This window comes from Rhipicephalus sanguineus, chromosome 10 (assembly GCF_013339695.2).
Source record: "Rhipicephalus sanguineus isolate Rsan-2018 chromosome 10, BIME_Rsan_1.4, whole genome shotgun sequence".
In the NCBI taxonomy this organism is placed as follows: domain Eukaryota; kingdom Metazoa; phylum Arthropoda; class Arachnida; order Ixodida; family Ixodidae; genus Rhipicephalus; species Rhipicephalus sanguineus.
In genome coordinates this window covers 131,564,475-131,582,944 of record NC_051185.1, presented here as the reverse complement: position 1 = coordinate 131,582,944, position 18,470 = coordinate 131,564,475, and the positions used below count along the sequence as shown (strand labels likewise).

At 49.1% G+C, this 18,470-nt stretch overlaps 1 protein-coding gene across 3 annotated transcripts in view; it reads right to left on the bottom strand.

Moving 5' to 3' along the window:
* The window catches only part of LOC119372459 (inactive histone-lysine N-methyltransferase 2E), a 533,413-nt gene that overhangs the window by 352,136 nt on the left and 162,807 nt on the right, over nucleotides 1–18,470 (bottom strand). For all 3 annotated transcript variants that reach the window (XM_049419603.1, XM_049419602.1, XM_049419604.1), the window contains one exon: nucleotides 4,779–5,012. In XM_049419603.1, the coding sequence (XP_049275560.1) occupies nucleotides 4,779–5,012 (234 nt within the window). The remainder of the gene's footprint in view (nucleotides 1–4,778; nucleotides 5,013–18,470) is intronic.

Sequence of the window (18,470 nt, the reverse complement as noted above, 5' to 3'; positions counted from 1 at the left end):
GTCGCAGGAGCTCAATAGGCTGCAGAAGTCCAGCTGGCCTGGTGGGCGGTGTCTTGCGTCGCTGACAGTCCCGGCAGGTCTTTACGTAACGGGTGACGTCGGCGGAAAGGCCCGGCCAGCAGTACTTCTCCAGTATTCTTGCTAGCGTGCGAGAAACACCCAGGTGTCCAGACGTCGGGTCGTCGTGCCTGGAGGACCTCTGGCCGCAGTGTCGAGGGTACCACGAGAAGCCAATCGGCTCGATGTTCTTCTTTAGGAGAACACCGTTGCACAAGAAAAACTACGTCAGTCCCCGCGTGAATACCTTTGGAACAACGGTGGTCCTGCCCTCAAGGTATTCCACAAGGCCCCTGAGTTCCGGGTCCACTCGCTGGCGTTCGGCGAAGTCGTCGGCACTTATGGTTCCCAAGAAGCAGTCGTCCTCCTTGTCGTCCTGTGGCGGTGGGTTGACGGGGGCGCGAGACAGGCAGTCAGCGTCGGAGTTTTTCTTCCAGACTTGTAAACGACGGTTATGTCAAATTCTTGAAGTCGTAGGCTCCACCATGCGAGCCGACTTGAAGGGTCTTTCAAGTTAGCTAGCCAACACAATGCGTGGTGGTCGCTCACAACATTGAAGGGCCTGCCGTAGACATAGGGGCAAAACTTGGATGTAGCCCAGATGATCGCTAGGCACTCCTTTTCTGTTGTGGAATAGTTCGTTTCTGCCTTTGATAGCGACCGGCTAGCATGACTGATGACCCTTTCCTGCCCATCAGTCTTCTGCACAAGGACGGCACCGAGTCCTACGCTGCTTGCGTCGGTGTGGATTTCCGTATCGGCGTATTCATCAAAATGCGCTAGTATTGGAGGCGTCGTTTCAGTTCTTCAAATGCTTCGATTTGCGCCGTTTCCCATTTGAATGGCACGTCGGTCTTCGTGAGGTGAGTTAACGGCTCGGCGATTCGTGAAAATTCCTTGACGAAGCGCCTGTAGTAGGCGCACAAGCCGAGAAAACGGCGCACGGCTTTCGTGTCGGTGGGTGGCGGGAAGGCAGCGATGGCAGCTGTTTTCAGTGGGTCTGGGCGAACACCATCCCTGCTGATAACGCGACCCGAAAACAAGAGCTCCTCGTACGCGAAGCGGCACTTTTCAGGCTTCAAGGTGAGGCCGGAGGTCTTGATTGCTTCAAATACAGCTTCAAGACGCCGGAGGTGTTCGTCAAAGCTTGAGGCAAACACAACGACGTCGTCCAAGTACACGAGGCACATCTGCCACTTCAAGCCAGCCAGCACTGTGTCCATAACGCGTTGAAATGTCGCAGGTGCCGAGCAAAGACCAAAGGGCATGACCTTGAACTCGAACAGGCCGTCTGGTGTTATGAAGGCAGTTTATTCTCGGTCTCTCTCGTCCACTTCGATTTGCCAGTAGCCGGTCGACGAAAAGTACTTCGTGTTGTGGAGTCGATCGAGGGCGTCGTCTATCCGTGGAAGAGGGTACACGTCCTTCTTCGTGATTTTTTTCAGGCGACGATAATCGACGCAGAAACGTAGGGTTCCATCCTTCTTCCTTACTAACACTACGGGAGATGCCCACGGACTCTTGGACGGCTGGATGATGTCGTCGCGTAGCATTTCGTCGACTTGTTTCTTAACGGCATCCCTTTCTCGCGTCGAAACCCGGTAGGGACTCTGACTGAGTGGTCGAGCATTTTCTTCCTTTATGATACGGTGTTTAGCAAGGGACGTTTGCTGGACCCGTGATGACGACGAGAAACAGTCCTTGTATTCCTTCAGAAGGCATCGGAGCTGTTGCTGTTGGCGGGCGGGAAGGCTTGGGTTTACGTCGAAGGATGGCTCAGGCATTGTGGTTGTCGTTGTAGCTTCGTCAGAATGGGAAAAGGCAAACGCATCGCTGACAGCCAAGATTTCTGCGATGTACGCAATCGTCGTGCCCCTGCTCAAGTGTCTGTATTCTTGGCTGAAATTCGTTATCATGCTTCCTTTTCAGTCATACAGCCGAGCAATGCCTCTTGCGACGCAAATGTCACGGTCTAGCAGCAAATGCTGATCGCTCTCGATGACACCTTCGATGCATTCAGCCGTTTCGGTGCCGACGGGAATTATGATGCTGGACCTAGGAGGAATGGTGACTTGATCCTCGAGCACGTTCAGGGCATGTTGACATGGGTTCGCATCCGGCGGTGTCGCTTTCTCTGATGATAGAGTTATCGACTTGGTTCTTAGGTCGATGACGGCGCCGTGATTGTTTAAGTCCATGCCAAGTATGACATCCCTCGAGCAATGTTGCAAGATTACAAAGCTCGCAGCATAAGTGCGATTATTAATGGTGACTCTCGCTGTGCAGACTCCAGACGGCGTTATTAGATGGCCTCCAGCGGTCTGGATCTCGGGGCCTTCCCAAGCAGTCCTAACTTTCTTCAACATTGCGGCGAACAGCCCATTGATGACGGAATAGTCGGCTCCGGTATCGACGAGGGCTGTGATGCTGTGGCCGTCGATAAGAACGTCGAGGTCGCTAGTTCGTCGTCTTGAGTTGCAGTTAGTACGTGGCGTCGGGTCACGGCTACGTCAGGTTTGTTCCCCTGCTTCCAAGTTGCGTCGTAAGGTCTACTTCGGTCCGCGATGTTTCGTCGTCAGGGCTCTGTCTGGTTCGCGTCGTGTCCTGAAGGTTTCGTCGGCGGCGGCGGCGGAGGATCTTCGAAGTTTCGTCGTACAGCAACCGCACCTCCATCGGTTGCTGCCCTTAGTTTTCCGGATACGGGCTAGGAGACCGGCCCCGGAATGGGCCAGTGTACTGGTGGCGTTGGGGAGAGGCGTAGCGGCCTGGCGACGGCGATCGGGAAGGTCCTCGGGGGGTCCACTGTGCTCCTGCCAGACAGTCGGCGATGTCACGTGGTCGTTCACCCTGTTGTGGACGCGGCGCGTCGATGGCGAACCCGCGCAGTCCCATCTGTCGATACTGCCAGCGATGGTAGGTGTGGCCGGCTTCTCCGCAGTGGTAGCAGAGTGGATGATGGTCGGGGGCGCGCCAAACGTCGGTCTTCCTCAGCGTGTATCGCTGGCCGGTTGGCGGGCGGTATGGCGGCGGTGGTGGCGGTGGAAATGCGGGGGCGGCGCGGCGTCTTGACGCGGGCGAGGAGCGGGGGCGTTCCGTCGGGCTGCAGCAGCATAACTCATTGCTTGAAGCTGCAGCGGTGCCGGCTGAGGAACACCCAGTGACTCTTTGATTTCCTCGCGGACAATGTCTGCGATCGAATCCACTTGAGGCTGCGGCGAAGGTACCAGCTTGCACAACTCCTTCCGCACGATCACTAGAATGGTTTCGCGCAAGTCGTCGTGGCTAGTGAGTGCACTTCGGAATAGGTTGCAGACAGCGGCGAGCGGTTGTACTGTTTTGTCCGCATGTCCAGTGTCCAGTGTCCAGTGCCTTGGTGAGGAATTCGGCGACCGTCGTGGGCGGGTTGCGGACAAGTGCCGCGAAAAGTTCTTGTTTGACACCCCGCATGAGCAGGCGAACTTATTTGTCTTCCTCCATCGCAGCGTCGGCCTGACGGAAAAGTCGAGTCATCTCTTCCGTGAAGATGGTGACGTTTTCGTTTGGCAGCTGCACCTGGGTCTCCAGCAAAGAAGCGGCTCTTTCCCTGCGGACGACGCTTGTGAACGTGTGCAGGAATGCGCTGCGGAAAAGATCCCAGGTCTGCAGTGAGGACTCCCGATTCTCAAACCAGGTTCTGGTTGTGTCTTCGAGGTAGAGGTACACGTGACGCAGCTTGTCTTCATTGGTCCAGTTGTTAAAGGCGGCGACACGATCGTATGCTTCAAGCCAGGTTTCCGGGTCTTCAAACGACGATCCGCGGAATGTTGGCGGCTCCTTGGGATGCCGAATGAAGGATCGGCGCAGGCTGCACGGGGTCGGTCATCGTCGCTGCGGTCGATGTTGGGATCTGCGGCTGTGTGTCTTTTTCGGGAAACAGCCCGTGCTCTGGCGGCAGTCCCTTCTGCCTGCGGCTTGTTCGACGATCCGGGTTCTTCTTGCCGTCGTCCTCGTCACGGCTTGGGCTTGGGTCAGCGCTTCGCGGGGGCGTCCGGTTCATGGAAGAAGCAGCACCTCCACCAGATGTCACATGATCGTGACGCCGACGAAGACAACAGTCAGCACGTCCGAGATGAAACTGTTTATTTGGCCGAACTTGTGGCCGAGAAACTGAAAGTCAAACTACAGCAATACACTAAAAGCGACGAACAGAGCGTCGACCGTCGATCAACTGACCAGCAGTGAAGCGCGTCGGCATTTAAACATGTGCAGTCGAATATTCCAGCAATATCGCTGGCTGTCGCGCAAATTCTAGAATAAGCTCGAATGTGCGCGTCTTGCGCGCAATCTTAACAAAACTATCTACAACGATCGCGAAGCCTCTCGAACAACGAGGCGCGGTTCGCGCCGAGCGTTGCTGACAATCTTTGTGGCCGAAAACCGAAAACAGCAAAAGTGATACAGAAACGCACGTGGCAATATAGACACCGATCTCCAGAATGACTGCAATCTGGTCGGCAATTCTGAAATATACAGTTTTTGTTCCACGGTTATGCTTTACAGCATGGTGACTGCATTGGGTGCCTCCAGAAAAGAATGATTGAGACAAATCACATCTATGTAGCTCATGAACAAACTTAATGAGAAAATAGGGACGAAGAACGTCACGTGCACGGACACCGCAGGTGCAGCCGCACATGCCGCATGTTTGCGATCCCTGCTATAGTGCACGAATGGCAGCTCACCAGTGGCGGTAGTCAAAGTCAAAGGGAATGGTGATCTCCTCTGCAGGTGCCAAATCTCGGTCAGCCACCAGGTACAGTCGCAGCAGTCCCCCTTGAAGGGTGTGCACCACCCGTGCACTGGGACGGCACGAACGGCGCACAAAGCGTGCCTCGTTGCCATAAATGCGAGCATCCACACACACTCCATCTTCATCGCCTGCCCAGCCCTTGTAGAAGAGCACACATGGGTAGAGCCTGGAACAAAAGCTATCAATTGCACTAACGAAAATATTGCTGTACCCAACCCGCAGGTGGTACAAAAATTTTACACAAAAAATAACGTCAGCACTCTCTTTGGCTGGCACACATTTTTTTAATGCTTATTCATGAGCTCATGTTATCGTATTTTGCATAATGATCGCACCTATTTTTCTCACAAAACATTTATCTAAATTTGGGCATGTGTCGAAATAACTTAAGTTTGGGCATGTTGGTATTTCTTAACACTGCATCTGGCGCACAACACGAGCACTTGTCTTCATCCATTTTCACCGTCTTTTCTTGCGCTGTGCACTAGATGCTGAAACTGGGGGTGCGATCATCACGCTAGGTAAGGTCTGTAGGCCAGAATTCTTGCATTAGCTACTCCATGCATGATCAAAGAATCAGGCTGATGAAGGCCTCATTTTATGTTAAAGCCATGCATTTGCATGAAGTGCTTCACGGCTAGCATGGGGGTGTATAGGGGGAACCGCGAAAACTAAGAAAAAAAAAAATGAAAGGCACGTTCGATGCCTTTATCAACACTGTCTTTTATCTACACTATATAAATACTAGGCTTGTGCGAATAGTAAATTTTAGGTTAGAAGCGAATTCAAAGTGAATAGTGTTTGGTCGAATAATTTTGAATCGAATTCGAATAGTATATATAACATATTAGAAAAAAAAAGAGCATATTTGTCATGACCCAACAAACCTGCACAATATTTTTTTTTTCAATTGAAACGAGACATGTGCAAATGTCATTCTTTTTGTTTCAAAGGAAGTGGAAGCAACTTTGAATAGTAGCAGGATTTCACTTTAGGTAGAATGCTAGTGATAACCTATCAAATACGTTACGTTTTAAAATTTACTATACTTAGAGCATATAAGCCGGTATAACAAGCTTTTAAACTTCAAAAATGATGAATCGATGTTTACGTTCATTTAACCTTGAAGTGAGGCTTCGCGGCAGTGCAGATTTCCCCTGGAAAGGTGTATTCACGGCATGGCAACTCTCCACTGCAGTGAAACCACCTTTACAGGGGAGTTACATGCGGACTAATATGCACCCATTCGTTCATTTGGAATACTTCGAAATTTTAAATAATCTAAATTCGAATCGAAGCGAATTCGAATAGTGTAATATTCGTTCGAATATTCGAAGTGCTCGAATATTCACGCAAACCTAATAAATACCATTAAGCTGAATCCACACTGTGCCCGAAAAAGTCTTAATCAGCGCAGGCGATTTGACAAGAACTCAAAATCATGAAAAAGTAGCATTTAATTCATCTTTCCCACTGCCAATCACCTTTCCGTTCCCACCACGGCTTGCAAAGTGGTTCCCACCCGCCCTGCACCCAATGGCTGCATCAGAAAGTGGGGAAAAAAACTGGAGAATGCTTGAGCAATAGGGAATATTTAAAGCCCCCCAAACGTCGTAAAGTAGTGACATACGTGCTTCATCGGCCTGGTGAGCCACTGATGGCGCCGCGACGAACAGCACTCCGGTGACACAAAGGCGAGGATTCGGCTTTTGTCGTCTGCTAGGCTGCGGCTAGAACGGCAGCATTTTCGTTATAGTTTGCTCGCGTCGCACGGCGTTCCTCGACTACTAGCTGTATTTTCGTGTAATGATAGTTCTTTAGATGGCTGCTAGCATTACTGGAGGTTAAGAAACGTTAACATTTAACGCATCTTCTATACAGTCGAAACACGCAATAACGAAATCCCAAGAGAACGAAATTCTCACCGCAACGAAAAATTTTCGGAACACCGGCGAACGCCCATAGGAGTCAATGCATTTCGTAACTCGCGACTACAAAAGATATTCATACCGCAGTCCCTCATTAACGAAATTTTTGAAACACGAGCGCGCAAATAATCTGCTCTCGCAACATTAACTACATTCGAAAACTGCTGAAATGCATTAATGCTACTCTTAAATTGTGCAAAACTATCGCTGCAGCGCACTTGAGAAGCAGCCGCCATCATTGTTTACAAAAAAACAAAGCTGGCGACAATGATTATGATGATGGCTTGCCGAAACACTTGCTCGTTATCGCGGACTACGTATCCAAATCCATTGTCACGTGTGTGGAGCCATTTGTGGAGCGTTGGCTTGGTCGCTTGGTGCAACGTGAACTGTGTGTTGCGATTGCTTCGTCCGATTTCACTGCCTGCGGAGATGCCGCCTCCAACAAAAAACCAGAATTTCATCACTCTGTAAGATAAGGCTGCAATCATCAGTGAGGTGGAAAGTGGGTGGAAAAGGGCACGAAAAAAATGGACATCGCCGAAGAATTCGGCGTTGCGTGCAGCTTGCTGTCCACGATTCTGCGCTGATCCAGGGGAGCCGGAAGAAGGTTCGCCGGTAGGCGCACTTGATGACGGTACTGGTGATAGCGCAGTGCCGCCGTCACTGACCAGTGCATGGGGCGAACTTTGTGCCGTGGCAAACGAGATTCCCGATCGAGAGGCATGAAACTGCTGCATGGTAAGGCCCGCCAAAGCAAGCTTACTGACTTTTGGAAATAAAATGCGTTTTTTGTAAATTCCATGTCTTTTCTGCCGCATTCTCGCACCAACGAAATTCCCGCAAGAGCGAAATTTTGTGCTTTCCCCGCCGATTTCGTTATTGCAGGTTTCAACTATATACATACAGCCATTGCGGTCAGGATCATGCCACCGAGTTCTTAACGTCACTCACTGGGCTGGATGACGTTGAAATAGCTTACGAGAAAGCACGAACGTCCAGCCAATCGAGTTAAAGAGGGTCTACGCTGCTTTGGAGCGAAGCGTGATCAATTTCACGGCTTATTCGCAAAAGTTAGCGCTATGTTAACAGACTTGAGCGAAAGTTCACACTCCACTCCCAATTGCAGTAAGTACACAAAACGTGTACCGGCAAAATAAAATTGATAACTTCATCGACCAGCGGGTTATTGTGGACAACTAGCGTAGATTGGGCGAGTTGGATGCACATTAAAACTTGTTAACGTACTATCGCCTCCGAATGAAACGCCAGCAGTGGTGCGCGTGGTACAGTTCACACCCTTATGATTAGAAATAGATACGCTCTTGCAGTTTGCCGCTCATGAGCCAGATTCATGCTTTCGATTGCGCAGTGCTGCCTAATCGGCTGTGCGTGCCTGTCAATGGTGATGACAGGACGGCGCGCATTATACAGTTCCTAATGTTTGGGGAACGTGCTCCGCTGTTCGTGTTTCATTTGCCACCGATTATACAGCTTGATAAACAGTAGGAAAAATTGGCGAATATGTCCAGGAAGAGGAGCAAGAGAGCTCTTTCCCATCATTCTTTTGGCCCCTTTGGCTGGTTATTGCTATTCTTTACCGTGATGTAACAAGGTTAAATATTTCACGATGAAAGCTTTGGATTCCTGATCAAACGCGAAAATGCACCATCGGCGACCCTAGTCGACAGCGTCAACATGAGTGATGCAAAAAAATCTCACACGATGACGTCACCTTATGACGTCCTCATGACATCACAGACCGCCAAAATTTGTGCCATTATAACGTCACGTCACATGATTACGTCATCACATGACACCATCGGTTTGCATTGCCTCCATGATCGGTGCGTCGATCACGAAGGCAATGCAAAACCAGGTGATGTATAGAAAGCTTGCAATGCCTCCGATCCTGGAGGCAGTGCAAAGCCATGTTACGTCCAAAAGGCATTCGGAAGGGGGCGGGGAAGGAACAATACATCGACTGAACAAAAAGAAGATGGATTTCGCCTTCAAGTCATCTTAGACAAATGCATACGGGACCCTGAGAGTCTTCTTAGTATAGTGACCGCATCACGCCCTATCAGGAGTCGATCGTTGAGAGTGAATTACACTATTTTATAGCAAATACAGTCGAACCTCGTTACTACGTATTCGCTTTAAACGTACTAACGGTTAAAACGTAGTTGCGACGAATCCCCGACCGAGTCCCATTGAGCCCAATGCATTCGCTGACCGCTTAAGCCGTAGTGGTTCGTCTTATGCATACCGGTTAGTGCGTACCCTGCATACCGCGATAACTTTTTGTGCCATAAAATTTTACTGCGCCCCTCAACTTCCCGACGCCAGAATGTGCCGCCAAAGGTCTTCCGCCTTTTTGAGAAGTGCGCAGATCAGTCGATCCCCGATTCCGACTTCCGCGCGATTGCGGCGACGCCTTTGCGGGTAAGCATCGGGAAAGAACGAAGGCGAGGTGGCGGCCACCGACGAACGCGCCGACATGACTTATCGCCGACAACCTTATCACAATAAGTATCTTCAGCTATCTGCTCGGGCACACGTGCGGCGCAGCGCTACTTTTTAAGCCTACTGCACGCTTTTATTAGGCGACAACCTGAACGCGCTGGGCCGCCAATCGTTGCCGCTTCGTTGTGCGCGGCCGTCTTCAAGGCTGAAGTTGAATTAATGGCACAAATGCTCGAGCAGGGTCGAAGAACTTCAGCCATGTACCAACTAGCCCGACAGCAAACGCTACTAAGCCGCCATCAGGCGCGCACCGCTTTGTAGAAGCGAAAGCAGATCGCTGTTGCGTAGTTAGCGTTGCGGGTCGCGGGAGCCGAGAAACCTCGCTGCATTGACGCTATCACACTAAACGGACGTGTACGATACAGCAAGCGTAGCGCAGGTGTAACCATATTGCACGCTTTTATTAGGCGACCACCCAACGCGCCTCCGTCCGCTGCCAGGACCGCTAGAGCATCGCGGAGTGCGCATCGCTTGCACGAAGCTGATCATCGCTGCGTTAACCGAACAAGCTACTCGCCGCATCTGTGCACGATCTGGAGCGAAGTGGGTACGAACAACATTCCCGCGATAAATGCGCGCGTGTGGCACAGCAAGCGGCCCGGTAGTGACGGCGTGAGCAGAGTAGGCGACGCGCTGCACGCAATTAGCCGGGAGACGATCGGCTCCACGCGGCCGTACCGCGTTTCACTGGAACTGTGTCAGTTTTCGTTTAGTAGCAGATCGCAGTTAGACGCACGCACATATAACGCGGAAAGCAGACACTGTCCGTTCTGTCGCTGTCGGTCACTGCGTTGACCGCGTATCCCGGACCCTGCAATAGTTTCGAAATGCTCTTCGGCGTCGCCACTACGCGCTATCGGGCGGTCGTGCGAGTGTGCCAGGATCTTTTCTCCACTTTGGCGAAAAGAAAGAAAATGCTTTGCGGTGGGTACTTTCGGCAATATTTGCTGTGGCACTCTTATTTATTTGCTGGAAGCGATGGCGTCCGCTAGGAGATGCAAATTTGTACTTGGTGTTTAATGCGTACTACCGTTTAGTGCGTAGTTATGCCGCGTTCCCGGCAGGTACGTATTAACGAGGTTTCACTGTACATCTTACAATGATTTTCGATGCGAAAGCTTTGTATTTAGCTATGTTAGTATGATTACACTAATTCTGTTCAGCATGCTTTCAAACGGCCGGGAACGAGTCAGGAAACGTTGATTTATTAACGTAGGGATTAAAATATGCTGCAAAAATGAAGAAACGACAACTCCGCACAACCTACGATATATTTCATATCACCGTCGTGCATCCCCTTTTGACATGTGCTCTCAACCTTGTTATTTCTTCTTCAAACTTCAACTACTTATGACACGCTTACGTGGTAGCTGCTGAAAACTTGGATTTAATCAAAAGTTGTTGCCTGTAACGACCATTTATTTGATTTGAATGACATCACACGTCGCTTGTCACGCGTTTAAAACTTTGAACAAAGGAAGTGAAACGAAGGAGTAGGCTTGGCAACTGAACACGTGCAGCAAGCGGTATAGTACGTATATTGTGCTTTAACGCAGACACGGTAGCCGAAGCCCGAACGCTGAAATTAGTGATTGAAAACGGGCCGGAAAGTAATTTTGAGTGCGCCACGGCCATAGAACAGTCACAAAAAGAAATCGTCACCATACATGCAGATGTACACATTGATGGCTAGCAGACGACACCAGGAGCAATCGACACTGAACGTGCTCCAGGTGGCAGCTCCGCTCGATTTCGCTGGGCATTTTGCTTGAACATTCAGCACAAATTGCTTTATAATCTTGCCCATTCATGTTTCAATAACTCGAGCAGGACAGACTGGCCGGTAGCGTTGAGTAGCCTACACGCAGCGAGCGCGCGCTATAAGCAGCACCCGAGTCCCCTCTCTGACGTCACACGCGAGAGGGTGCCAACTCAAAGATCTCGAGGCCAATAGCGCACCTCCCATCTTTTCTCCCTCCTCCGCCCTCTCCGAGGCTGACGCCGCGTCGGTATTGGCCAGCTGCCGTCACATGGGACAGCACGCAGCGTTGGTTTGTTTACAGTGGCATTCGACTGCCATCTTTGCTCGTGAAGCGCAAGCGTGGACTCGCTGGTGCACAGCACATGTGTTTTATGGATACACACTTGTCATTCCGTGCGATTTGTGCTGTGAAATATGGTTCGCACAAGACCGATGTCGCTGTTGTTTGCCATGGGTGGCTGCTGCTCCTTCTGATGTCAGAACAAGTCTAGCCAAGGCAAAAAACTCCTCATGATACCGTCCGGTAAGCGCAACGAGTTGCGACGAAAGACTTGGTTGCACACAGTCGAAAGGTAGTTTCAGGCCGACATTTTCAAGTTGACTATACAAGGTAAGTTGTGCGTCTCTCATATTGCAAGAATGCATCGAGGTTCGCAAAGTTGGATGCCCGCTCTAACGCCATATAGTAGAGCGGGCATCGCGCTGCATTAGGTCGCCATCTTTTCACGCACGTTTTATTACTGCTTCTGCGGGGTCTTTGTTCTTGCTTCTTTGTCAACAATACGTGGTTTCGTTTTCAGCTTAACGTGATGCGCCTACTGGTTCGAGTTCGCGGTATTGGTTTGTGCGCAGCTAGCACCATGCACGCGGACTGACGATCAACAATGTGACTGCGAAACTTCAGAGATTCGGCGTAGCTCTTTTGAAGAAACAAAGCATGAGCGCGAAAACACGCATTCGGATTTATACTCCCCGTTTGTTTTTGTTGCGTGCTCGTTTAATTAAGATGAAATAGCTTTCTTTAGCTCTTTTGTGTTGACCGATCAGCCGGTGGACATGCGGTGCGAAGGTAGCTATGCAAAGCGTGCGTTCCCAACCGAGTCATAGCGTGCATCATCGTTTAGGAAGCTCACATATACGTGCCACCGTAAACGTTCCCCTTGTGAAGGAAACGTTTTCGGTGATATGTTAGTTTTTACATTCGCTTTCTCATTTATTCAGTAATATACTTTGTATGTCAGATAGATCTACAAGGCGCACTTGCGCAATATTGTTGGTGCGTTTAATCACTTCACGAAACAACCAACGCCGTTCAAATATCAACGGTAATTGATGTACGCCTTCTGGCGCAGTATTATTGTGAAAGCTTTACATGCCTCATTGAACGCTAAAACTGACCGTCGGAGGCGTCAACATGAGTGATCCAAAACATCATCCCGCGAAGACTTCACCAAATGACGTCATCATGACATCACAGATCGCCAAAACTGGTGACGTCACTATGACGTTCATTAATACTTCTTCTTGGGCGAGTTGGTACATCACAGATTAAGGGGGTAACAGCGCGAACACACACCCACAAGAGAGACGACACGGACACAAGCGCTGACTGACAACTGGTTTTAATGGGAGAATGATACACCTTGTATATGCCAAAGTGAAGCATGGAAAAAAAAAAACAAATACAGGGATGAATAACAACGCGCAGTGCCAACAACGCAAAACAGCCAACCAAAGAAAACCGCAGGAAAACGTGACCTAAGACCAGACAGCCACATCTAGAAGATAAAACTCGCAGTCAAGGAGGGCAAGAGATGGGGCGCAAAGCACTTGTTATCAAGTTTCTTAATGTGATAGGCTTCTAAACTGACACGTGCAGTCTTGTCTTCACTCCTACGAAGAATCATTGTCCCTTCAAATCGGGCCACACATTCTGTGCACCTAATGACATGCGCAACTAAATGTGCGTACTTATCATCTAGCTTTTTCAATTTTTGTGCGTGTACTCCCAAACGGTCGTTCACACAGCGCCCAGTTATGCCAACATAGAACATCCCACATGACATGGGAATGCAATAGACCACTCCAGTGGAACACTTGACGAACGGCGTTTCGTGGTTCTTCTGGCATCCACGTTTGCTGGTGTTGCAAATACGTGGGCACAGCTTTCCCAGCTTATTGGGGGCAAAAAAACTAATTGGGACCCCGTGCCTACTTGCCACCTTCTTAAGATTGTGGGAAAGCTTGTGAATATATGGTACAACCTCAGGCCTAAGGGCCTTCCGGTGGTCCTCAGCCGTTGTACATCCCGTTCCACGTTTCAACTTTTGAAGGAGGGCTTCAGAAACAGCAGTCAAGACCGAGTTGGGGAACCCTGCAGCCGAAAGACGGCGTACCTGATTGTCGAAACTAGTCATCATTTGATGCGGGCACGACTTTTCGAGAGCAGATTCCAGGCACATCAACGCTATAGCTCCCTTAATCGTCTTAGAATGAGCCGAATCAAAGGGCAAACACCAGCAAACGTGGATGCCAGAAGAACTACCAAACGCCGTTCGTCAAGTGTTCCACTGGAGTGGTCTACTGCATTCCTATGTCAAGTGGGATGTTCTACGTTGGCGAAACTGGGCGCTGTGTGAACGACTGTTTGGGGGAGCACGCAAAAAAACTGAAAAAGCTAGATGATAAGTACACACATTTAGTTGCGCATGTCATTAGGTGCACAGGATGTGTGGCCCTGTTTGAAGGGACAATGATTCTTGGTAGGAGTGAAGACAAGACTGCACGTGTCAGTTTAGAAGCCTATCACATTAAGAAACTTGATAACAAGTGCGTTAGCGCCCCATCTCTTGCCCTCCTTGACTAAGTTTTATCTTCTAGATGCGGTTGTCGGGTCTTAGGTCACATTTTCCTGCGGTTTACCTTGGTTGCCTGTTTTGCGTTGTTGGCGCTGCGCATTGTTAATCATTGTTATTCATCCCTGTATTTGTTTTTTTCTTTCCTATGCTTCACTTTGGCATATATAAGGTGTATCATTCTGCCATTAAAACCAGTTGTCAGTCAGCGCTTGTGTCCGTGTCGTCTCTCCTGTGGGTGTGTGTTCGCGCTGTTACCCCCTTAATCCACTATGATGTCATCATGGCGTCAATAATGTGACGTCACACGATGACATCGGTGCTTTGCATTGCCTCCGTGATCGTTAGGCCGATCACGGAGGCAATGTAAAACCAGGTGAGGTGCAGGAAGCTTTCGGAGGGGTGCGGGGGTGGATCAATACCTCAACTGAAGAAGAAAAAGAAGATAGCTTTTGCCTTCTCGTCTTAGGCATAAGAGATCCTGTGAGTTTTGCCTAAACGCCTCATGTCTAGGACTACTTGATCTTGCGCACGCAGTGACTTCAGGGACTGCAGTGCGTCTCGCGATTTGAAATTTACCAATGAAAAAACTACTACAGCTCAGACCACTTATAACGTAACCGCTTACAGTGCAGTACCGGCTATAATGCAGTTTTTTCTGACTCCCGTTTACCCTCCCATAGAACTCAATGTATACGCATACCGCTTATTGTGCAGTCCCCCGAGATGACGGACCGGTTATAATGCGGCTGCCGGAACGTTCTCAGCGATGCGAGGGAGCGAGCGTGCTTTTCAGCGGAGATGCGCCGGCAGGGGAGAGAGCGGTGACGGCGTTACGAAGGAGGAGGGGACGCGGAACAAACAAACAAGAAGCAGGGGGGAGGAAAAAAAAGCGATGGCGGTGGGAGGCAGCAGCCTGGCGCGGGTCCGCGGGTGCATGGTGTGAGGAGGGGGAGCGGTTGTGTGGCCGACGGAGAAGCCTTTGCCCCCTTCGGCCGCTTGACATTTGCGCTCCGCTACGTACGGAACGGGCGCCCGCGTCCGCATCAAGAGCGCGACCGCTGTTCGTCTCCGTCGGGAAAATAGTTGCTTCGTCGTAGAGCGCAGATATCGCGCGTGCAACCTCGATTCCCCCGCAAGTAGCAATGCTTTGAGACTCGATTGAGTTTTCGCCTTTGCCGCCAGCAGGCGGACTTACAAGCTTGAAATACTCTTTCAGGATAGTTGTCGCGGCTGTTCTCCCGACGGCGAACCGAAACTTCGTTTCACGCGTGATGCCCTCGGCTCGCGAGTGTGATTTCTTCTACGCCCAATCTCCGTGTTGTCTAGGGGCAAGCTTCTCGCGACGGCATGCCAAGTTGCAACGCGCACGCTAGGCATAACAAGCACTAGCTGCCATGTCGGCGGCCGCGGACTACAGAAGTTGCGGTTTGGTGCCGAGTCAATGAAACATTTTGCAGTTGTTGCATTTAGAAGGGGTGGCTTACATCTTTAACGAAAACGCGGGCGTGCGTGTGTAACACTCGAGTGGTGGTTTGTGGTCGCCACCGTTTTCGACATCACGCACGTGCAGTGTGTTACCGCGGCGACTTCTCGTGACGGCGCATTTTTTCCGCGTTCGCTATGTCGGCAACGCAGGTCCGCGGAGGCTAACCGTTCAACATTTTAAAATGTAAGCAGATGCAAACTTACGTCCCAGTCGCATGCCTCGATAGTCGGAATCGCGCGCCTGCCTGTTGGTCATGTTTTGCACACGTGCAACCTTTCAAAAATGTTGTTTTGGTTATAGTGCGGTACCGCTTATAGTGCAGATATTCACGACTCCGGCGACTTATGTTATAAGCAGTCTATGCTGTAATTTTACCAATAACTGGCAAGAACATGCTCTCTGCACATACCCTATGCGTATACCCTATGCGGCACTAAACAGAGCTGCCAAGGGCCACCATTACGCTCGTTTAGATAATTTTAGAATAAGTTATCAAACAGCAAAAAGTGCAGTTGATAGATGTGCACAAGCCACCGGAGAGAAATTTTGTGCTCTAGAAGAAGATACACAAACTCTCCCTTGCTGTCCTTTTATGCAATTTCTTATTTCATTGCTGTGTCTAATTGTATTTGCGAGAAGGAGTAGCCGTTGCTATATAAAAGCGCTAACATTTCCTGAACAAATATTAATCAAAACAAAAAATATTCAGAGCTGGACGGCTGGTGCGAATGCTTAAATCACGCTGCCTAGCAAGAAAGCGCTATCTCCGCGAAAGGCCGTCTACTATGCAGGAGCAAGGTAGGTGGCGCCACGTTCGAAAAGAGAGTGTGAAGGAGAGGAGACCGAGGAGGAACAAGAGCGGAGGAGGAGAGTGTCGCTACTTTACGAAGTTGCAGGGGCTTTAGGGATATTTATGGTGCCTCAATGTGCTCCTCCGGAACAGGGTGGAGACACTGCTTTTGTGGACGCCATATTGGTTCAAACGTTCGCGTTCAGTGGCAATGCCTGGCATGCAAAGATGGAACGCTTTCGGCGAAATGCGCGATAATTTGACTCAGTTTCTCCCTTCTGGCGGTACGGTTTGCACATATAACGTTGGTAACAAATAGATTAGGGACTAATTATTACGCACGAAGCATTTGATAGCGAAGTAAATGCATTTAGAGCGTATCTATCGGTCTATCTATCTCACTTGTTGCGTAGGTCCTCGTGCTCTCGCAGCTGATTGATAAAGTTAACGAGTACCAAAATTGACATGGCATGACAAGAGCATGAGAAAAGCATAAATGACTGCTCATTACATGAAAATCATGACACGTCGTTAATGTATGCCATGACATATGTGACATGGCCAAGGAGCTATAATGGCCGTTTTTGGTCAACTTCATGTATACCAAAATCGACATGGTATGATAAGAGCATGAGAAAAATATACATGACCGGTCATGACACGAAAACCTTGTCATGCATGTCATATAGGCCATGACATACATGACCTGGTCATGGAGCTCTTACGGCCGCTTTATTAACTTGATGTGTACCAAAACTGACACGGCATGACAGGAGCGTATGGCTAACATGAATGACTCGTCACAACACGACAATCATGTCATGCATGTCATGTGCGCCATGACACACATGACACAGTCATAATGTTCTAACGGCTGTTTTATTAACTTTATGTATACCAAAATTGACAGGGCATAATAACAGTGTAAGATGAAAAAAAAAATTACTGGTCATAACACCAAAAAGATGTCATGCATGTCATGTACGCCATGACATATATGACCTGGTCATGGAGCTCTAATGACAGTTTTATTAACTTGTTGAGTACCAAAATTGGATTAGCTTAATATAGATTAGCTTAATCCGGCTTAATCCACACTGCTTTGTGGCAGTGTGGATCATCCAACTGACTATACAAACTGAATTTACTCAAAATGGCTGGTTCACGATTACATTAGTCCAGATTAGCTTAAACCGGCTTAATCCGGGCTAGATTAATCAGACTTAAAACTCTATTGTCTTATTGTGGCCATACTCAGTCATCCAAATGGCTAGGCAATTTCAACTTACTGATAAGAGACTTGCTCAAGATTCGCGTAATTCGGATTAGCTTAATCTGGCTTAATCCGGGTGGGCTTAACTGGCCATGCTCCAGCATCCAACAGGCTAGACAATCTCAACTCACTCCAAATTCACTCGCTCGTGATTAGCTTAATTCGGATTAGCTTAATCCGGCTTAATCCACATTGCCTTATTGTGGCCATACTCTTGTCATCCAACTGGATAGGCAATCTCAACTTACTCAAAATTGGATGGTTCAAGATTCGGACTACCTTAATCCAGCTTAATGGAATTTAATTGGATCGGCTTTATGCGACTATACGCAGTCACCCAAACGGCTAGTCATTCTCAATTCACTCAACATTGACTTGTTCAGAATTAGCTTAACCCAGATTTATTTAGACATGCTTAATCCGAAAGAACATAGCCTAGTTGGGTCTAATCTACCTCATGGCTATGCCATCTCATCTTGGACCGGATTAGTGTGATCCGACATAATCTCCACTAATCTTGCCTAATCTCACTTGATAGGTATCTATCAGTATAGATTGGTATCGACTAGCGTTAAATTGGCTGGTCCTAACTCAATTAGGCTGCGATAGACTGGCTTAACTAGGCTTTTTCTAAGCTTACCCTGGTTTAATCCGGCGGCTTAATTGGTAATGAGTATCAATCAGTATTGATTTGTATCGATTACTATTGTTTTGACTACGCTTATTTAGCATGAGCTATGGTTAACTTGTTTTGACCAAGCTTATCTAAGCTTAACGACAAGGTAGCGGAACCATCTAATCACTCCGCACGACTTAACGCAAAGATTACCCTCCTCTTTGTAAAAGCAGCTTCACGCAATGATTATGCGATGCAGCTATAGCGAGACAAACAAGAATTTCTTCAACAGCATGCTCACTGCCAGCGACAAAGAATGCACGGCCACATGCTGGACAAGCCAACAACTAACCTCACATATTTTGGTGCTGTCGGTCGGATGCCA